Genomic DNA, 7,286 nt, shown 5'->3' on the forward strand with positions numbered 1-7,286 from the left:
ATGACCTTCAGGTAGTTGATCGGGTCTTCGTCTTCTACTCTTTTTCCAACCCCAAATTTCACTTACTCGTCCCCAAACTTCAATGTTAGTGTTCCGTCATTCATGTCTACCACTGCTTGCGCTGTGGCTAGGAATGGCCTCACTAGGATGAGAGGGACTTCGGCGTCTTCTTCCATGTCTAGTATGACAAAGTCGGCCGAGAAGACGAAATTGTCGAGTTTGACCAATATATTTTCAGCGACACCTTGTGGATATTTGATGGATCTGTCGGCAAGTTGTATGCTCATCTTTGTAGGGCTCGTTTTTCCTAGGCCGAGTCGTTTGAACATTGATTCGGGCATGAGGTTTATGCTAGCCCCAAGATCGGCTAGTGCATTGCGAATGGGGGATTTCCCAATTGAGCAAGAAATCATGAAGCTTCCAGGATCAATCTTCTTTTGCGGGATTTTGTTGAGTAGTAAGGCGGAGCATTCTTCGCCTAAGTTAATAATTGCAATGATTCAATTTTCCTTTTATGAGTGAGAAAGTCCCTCATGAATTTTGAATATTTAGGCATTTGAGTTAGGACTTCGATAAATGGAATATTAACACGCAATTGTTTTAGTAAATTTTCGAACTTTGCGAATTGCTCATCGGTCTTTTAACGAATTAACCGACCGGGGTATGGAACCGGAGGAGTCTTAGTAGGCTCTTGAATTGGTGGAGAAGCCTTTTCTTGTTGCGGCGTGGGTGGAGCTTTGGATTGGCTTCTTTCAGTTGGCGGTGACGGAGCCTCTTCGGAACCCACGGTACGGTTTCTCAACGTTATGAGATGTACTTGCGCCTTTGGGTTGGTTTCGGTATTACTTGGTAACGCGCCTTGTGGTCTCTCGGAGAAATTTTGAGCTATTTGATTTAATTGTTTTTCAATGTTTTGAATACTAGCTTGTTGATTTCTAAAATTCGATTCCAATTGTTGAAATCGATCCGAGTTTTTCTTTTCGGTGTCGGAGATGAGGCGAGATACAGTATCTTCAAGCCTTTCTCGTCCACCTTGTTGTTGAGAGAAATTTTGTGACTCGATTCTTGGTTGTTGAAAGTTTGTTCGTTGGTTTAGATTTTGTTGGTTACTACCATTTCCGGGTTCTCTCCAACCAAGGTTAGGGTGGTTACGCCATCCTTGGTTATAGGTACCCGTTGGAGGACCCGATGGCCTAGGTCTATTATCAATGTAGTTTACCGACTCTGTTTGATCATCTAATTCTATCATACAACTCCAATTTTCGTGTGGCTCACCACACCCTTCACAAGCCATGACCGAAGCGGTTTTTGCCATTTATAGTTTTTTGATTTTTGAAGAAAGAGCTTTGATTTGGGCTTGTAAAGAAGTGCTTTCATCAACCTTATGGGCGCCTGGGGTAATGGATTTATTGGCTCGGGGAGTGTGCCACTGAAAATTGGTTTGAGCAATTTCCTCAATTTGATTGTATATTTCATTTGGGCGACGATTACCTAAAAGTCCCCCGGAGCTAGAGTCAAGTGTTTGTCTTGTGTGTGGCAACATCCCATTGTAGAAAGTGGATACTTGTTGCCACACCGCAAGACCGTGATGAGGACACTTTCTTAGTAGCTCCTTGAACCTTTCCCAAGTTTCATATAAGGATTCCCCATCCTCTTGTGAATATATATTAATTTCAGTCATTAATTTAGCCGTTTTAGCAGGAGGGAAATACTTATATAGAAACTTTTGGGCTAGTTCATCCCAGGTGATTACCGAGCCAACTGGGAGGGCATTGGGCCAAGCCTTAGCTCGGTCTTTTAGTGAAAATGGAAACATGCGAAGGCGGATGGCGTCGTTTGATGCTCCATTGATCCGAAAGGTATCACATATTTCTAAGAAATTAGTAATATGTAGATGAGGATCCTCGTCCGCAAGCCCATGGAAGGTTGCGGAGTTTTAAAGCATTTGTATCAAATGTGGCCGAAGTTCGAAGTTGTCGGCTTCGACATTCGGTGCATTGATAGCGGCGCCGAGATTACCCACGGTGGGTCGTAGATAATCCATGAGGGTACGTTGGTCCGCCATTTGAAGTGGTTCCCCCGAAACTTTCTCTTGGTTTTTAGCTTTAAGTCTTTTTCTGAGAAAGCGTTCGGGTTCTTCTAGAAGTTCTTTTATGTCTCTACTAGAACTGGAGCTCATACACTACGTAGAAAGTTCAGATGTGGCGCCTAGGTTCCAAGTCCTGCAATAAAAACAGAAAAGAACGTTGGTCAGAAGATTCACCACGGCCCCGTGCTCAGATGAACACGGCCCATGGTCAGAGATACAGTGATTGTTTTTCGGATCCCTGTTACTGGGGAGTTGGACACGGCCCCGTGCTCAGCTCTCTGTAACTCGGAAAATAAAAACTGTCAGTGACAATGCTGGGCACGACCCGTGTCCGACCAGGCACGGCCCGTGTTGAGCTCTGCAGAAACTGAAAAATTAAGAAAAATTCTAAAAAAGAAGAATTTAGAAAAAACGATTAGGCCGTTGATTCCTAACTTTCTTAAAATACTTGTGTCCCCGGCAACGGCGCCAAAAACTTGATGTGCGTGTAGTGTAATATATTTTAGGTGTCTATTTTAAGCCCTTTTACACTTTTTAGCCAAGTTTTAAATTTATAAAACATGATATTTACTCACACTAAACACACATATGGGCAAGTGCACCCATCGTGGACGTAGTATAGTGTTGGTAAGATACCGAGGTCGTCCAAGGACACAAGAGCTTTTAGTACCGGTTTATCCTCAACGTCTAATCAAATCAAAAGTTAGAAAAAGGGTTTTTAAACTAGAAAAATAAAACCAACTAAAATGATGAAAATAAAAATAAAAGTAAAAGCAGATAGACAAGATCAATCACTTGGATCTTACTCGTGTGTAGTGTACCCTTTGATTATTTCCGCACTTTTGCACTTTTTAAGAGATTATCTTAGTTATTGTAGTAGGCCCCTCTTTTGAAGGTGACGTCACCCTCAACCCAGTAGTTTGAGTCAGCAATGATACAATCCTAAAGGGTCGGATTAATGAAAAATAATTAATTAAGTTATTAATGCATAATGTGGTAGACCCCTCTTTTGAAGGTGACGTTACCCTCGGCTAAGTAGTCTGAGTCAGCAGGGATACAGTCCTAAGTAGCCGGGTTAAAGTTTTAATAGTAGTTTAACTTATAAGGGGATCAAAGAGTTTGGACCCCCGCCATCCAATACCGGTGGGTATTGAAGGAGGTCCTACTAAATTTGACCCAGGTCCTTTGCAGGATCTATACATTGAACAATGGCAAGACTCTTACCAAACCGTTCCCTTAACCCCGACCAGGTAGCCAACATATCTCCATATAGACCGTGGAGATATGAATGGTGAAAATCTTTTATTTTATATAGAAAGTAAAATAATGGCAAGACACCACGGACAAACGATAAGGAAGAATCACCTTCAACATAAGAAACTAGTTATTAAAGTCATTAATACATAACCAAATAAAAAGTGCGAAAAGATTAAAAATAAAAAGTATTACACTAAACACTTGTCTTCACCAAGTGATGTAAGAGACTTAGGCAAACATGCCTTTGATTGTCAAGAACTCTTACGATCAATCTTGGATCCCGAGACGACTCACACACTCTATGATGGATAATGGATGATGGTGGTGGATGATGGTGTTGTGATGGTGGTGGGTGGTGGGTGAAGTGTGAGAGAGGTGGTGTGCCAAGGGATGAGTTGCAAGTGATCCAAACACTCCTATTTATAGGCTGAACAGAAGCTCGGGCACGACCCAGTGTCCATTGGGCACGACCCCGTGTCCATCCCCCTTCTCTTTCTTCATTAATTGCAGTTTGTCTGCATTAGTTGACCACGCCCCCGTGTCCGCTGGGCACGACCCCGTGTACAGAAGCGTATCTGTACTATCAAGATTTCCCTAGATCCTGCGAATCTTAGAGTTGACCACGGCCCCCGTCCATTGGGCACGCCCCCGTGGTGGGTGATAGAAGCTTCTACAGCTTTATCTTTTCTGCTGACACTTGAGCACGCCCCAGTGCTCACTGAGCACGGGGCGTGTTCAGCCTTCTGTTCTCTTGTTTTGCTTGGGAAGATGCTGTCGGGAGGTCGGGCATGCCACATTTGTTCCTTTTCTTGTATTTATGTTAGATTTAGCTGCCTTTTTGCTTCTTTTGTTCATTTGAGCTCATTTAATCCTGAAAATACAAAAGGAAGACAAAAATATACTTTTTCCAACATTAGTACTAAAAAATGGTTAGTTTTATGCCACAATTGATGTAATTTATATGTTGCATTTAGTGCACATCACCAGTATACCCTTAAGTGATTAAACTTAATTGAAAATTTTAACCCAGTTAGGGCTAAAGGACGAAAGGTGTAACGAGTTTTCCAAATAAAGGATTAGGACTGTAATTATTGAAGTTAAAGAGTATCAATTGCAATTCAATACAAACATAAAGGATGAAAAGTGTAATTTACCCTAAATAAAGTTATACTCATGATAAATATAATTACATCGAGTGAACCAATTAAAACAAAACTCAACGGTACTATTGCTAAAGAAAAACTAAAACCATGGAAATACTATAATTTTAAACTGGGAGAAAAATTGTAATGTTTCCGGACAAAAAAAAGTGGGCCAGGCAACCATCTGGCACGAATAAAAATTACACCGACTCAACCAATTAAAACAAAATACTACTATAGTTTTTTTTTTTTTGAAAAAAAAACTAAAATAATGGCATGACTGTAATTTTACACTGGGGGCAAAATCATAATTTGACACCGAAAAAAAAAACAAAAAAAACGGAAAAACTGTACATTTGATCTGAGCGCAAAATCGTAATTTGGCTAGGAGGGAAAAAACCAATAACAAAACTGTAAATTTAAACTGGGCAAAATCGTAATTTAACTAGACTAATGATGAATTGCCAAGCAGCTGTGTGACGCTATCTCCCCTCCATGGTGAATATAGTTATAAGGAATACGGTTCAAGTAAAAATATATTGTATGTAGAGAAAGTATATGCTTAATATGAAAAAAAAAGCATAGTAAAAAGTTGAAGTTCGTTGACATTCTGGTACAGTTTTACTAGTTACTCGATTAATAACGAGAAAACAAAACAAAACAAAACTTAACTTGTATTCAAATTGAGGTTTTTTTTTTTTTTTTTTTTTTTTTTTTTTTTTTTTTGAAAATATGGTACACATCCCAACTTCCACTCGCCGACTTTATGGATAGACTCAAGTATTCAACTTGTGCATATGACGATCCTCAAACGTTTATATCGATCGATTATGTCATGTGATCACATGACTGATGGCTGCTGTTACACCCTCTACCTAATGCCCAATATCAATATATGCCTGAGACATATATCCAATTAATCTACACTACTTGTACTTGAGAAAATACAAACATTTGAAAAATGTATTTGCTTCTACAACTAATCCTTACGGTTCTAGTCTCCATCTCTCAAGAACATAACACAATAGCTAAGTATGTGCCGCCGTACACTTCCATAGTTGTTCCCATTACGAAACATACTGATGCTGCAAAGCCGCTCTACAGCGTTAAGATCATGACATCATACATAAATATGCAATACATGCACGCAAACTTCCTAATAGACATCGATGCTCCTTTCATATGGCACGACTGCATCCTGCAATGGAACATGTATCCCGGAAGTTGCCCTAGCAACACGCTTTGTACCTATCCTGTTTCTTGTGAAGAATATCAATGCACCGACACACGAACTACTTACTCATACAAAAATCCATCTTGCCCACCAGTAACCAACAGCTCGACCTTACCTGGTTGGGGATATTGTACGTGTCCAGTCAACGTTGTGAACCCGATTACAAAATCTTGTGGTCAGGCCCTTCTTAACTATGACGATTTCACAGTGAACACAAGCGACGGTAAAAATGTTTTCACTGGATTATATGGTGCTAACCCTAACGCGGCGTGTGCTCCTTCTTCCTCGTTTGAATCATTCCCTTCAGGTTATTATTTATGAAAGAGAATATATTAGTTAGGGATTATTGTTATATTGTTAATTAACATAGTTAGAATATATTATTTGATTAGGTATCATTTATTCGTAACTAATATATTCCCTCTAATACAGGTGTTACTGGTGTTATGGCGTTTTCATCCTCACCTTATGCCTTACCGGCTTATTTATATCAACCACTTAAAAGATCATTAGCTCTATGTTTTCCTAGCACCTCTTCCACTCCGGGAGTTCTGTTCTTCGGCTCGGGCCCATATTACCTTCTTCCCCAATCAGATGTTGATATAAAGAGTCTACTTTCTTATACACCATTGCTAAAGCATCCAGATTCTTTTGGATACTTTATAGGTGTCACTTCCATCGTAATTGGACGGAGATCTATTGACCTACCTCCAAATATTACCACCAAGCTTAGTACAATTGAGCCTTACGCCACTCTTAGATCCGATATTTATAATCGAATGGTTAGGATATTTTTGATCTATACGATAGGACTCCCTCATGCAAGGCCAGTTGCACCGTTCGGGCTATGTTTCAGGACCTTCACTCGAATTATTTTAAGGGTTCCTGATATTAATTTGGTCCTCTCTAGTGGCAATAAGTGGACTATATCCAAAGCTAACTCCATGAAACAAGTAACAAAAGACACCGCATGCCTAGCGTTTATCGACGGTGGTGTGACAACTGAACATGCAATCGTGATCGGGACGCTTCAATTTGAGGATAATTTTCTGGAGTTTGATTTGGAGAATATGAGCTTTGGGTTTAGTTCTTCGTTGTTACGTAGGCAGACTAGTTGTGCAAACTTCAACTTTACACTCACCAATAGCACTTGAAGCTGCTTCTTAAAAGCATACTCAGCTGGTATGGATGGACTCTACCAACGTTTAATTTGGCTACCTAATAAACTTGTAAAACGTGTTCTTACTTAGTTGTTGGATCTGTACTTAAAGGTCTCTCTCTTTCTTACATAGTTGATATAATTAGACCTCGAAAGGACTCCATCTGATACTTAACAGACGAATAACAGAAACTTAACGTACATACCGCATTCGAAGATCCTTGCATCACAAAGCCACTGTGTTTACATGTAGTGTACAGTGTTCTAATATCACCATATTCAACAATTCTGAACCCTGGCTACGATCAAACCAACAAACTCCGGATACTGAAAACGTTATCTAAAGAATTACTAAAATTTATTAAATGGTTGTTCGGTTTTACACAAAAAAAAAAATTAAAAAAT

At 39.8% G+C, this 7,286-nt stretch overlaps 1 protein-coding gene and 1 non-coding gene across 2 annotated transcripts; both read left to right on the plus strand.

Annotated features, from left to right (window-relative positions):
• Positions 1-1,580: 1,580 nt before the first annotated feature.
• LOC118483384 lies at positions 1,581-1,687 on the plus strand. Its single transcript, XR_004870672.1, has one exon. It is a non-coding gene; the product is annotated as a small nucleolar RNA R71 (small nucleolar RNA).
• Positions 1,688-5,449: 3,762 nt separating this feature from the next.
• On the plus strand, positions 5,450-6,876 carry LOC110883151 (probable aspartic proteinase GIP2). Its single transcript, XM_022130982.1, has 2 exons — positions 5,450-6,029; positions 6,155-6,876. The coding sequence occupies exons 1-2, from the start codon at positions 5,450-5,452 to the stop codon at positions 6,874-6,876; spliced, it is 1,302 nt and encodes a 433-aa protein (XP_021986674.1).
• Positions 6,877-7,286: the final 410 nt, after the last annotated feature.

Source organism: Helianthus annuus, chromosome 10 (genome assembly GCF_002127325.2).
Source record: "Helianthus annuus cultivar XRQ/B chromosome 10, HanXRQr2.0-SUNRISE, whole genome shotgun sequence".
Lineage (NCBI taxonomy): Eukaryota > Viridiplantae > Streptophyta > Magnoliopsida > Asterales > Asteraceae > Helianthus > Helianthus annuus.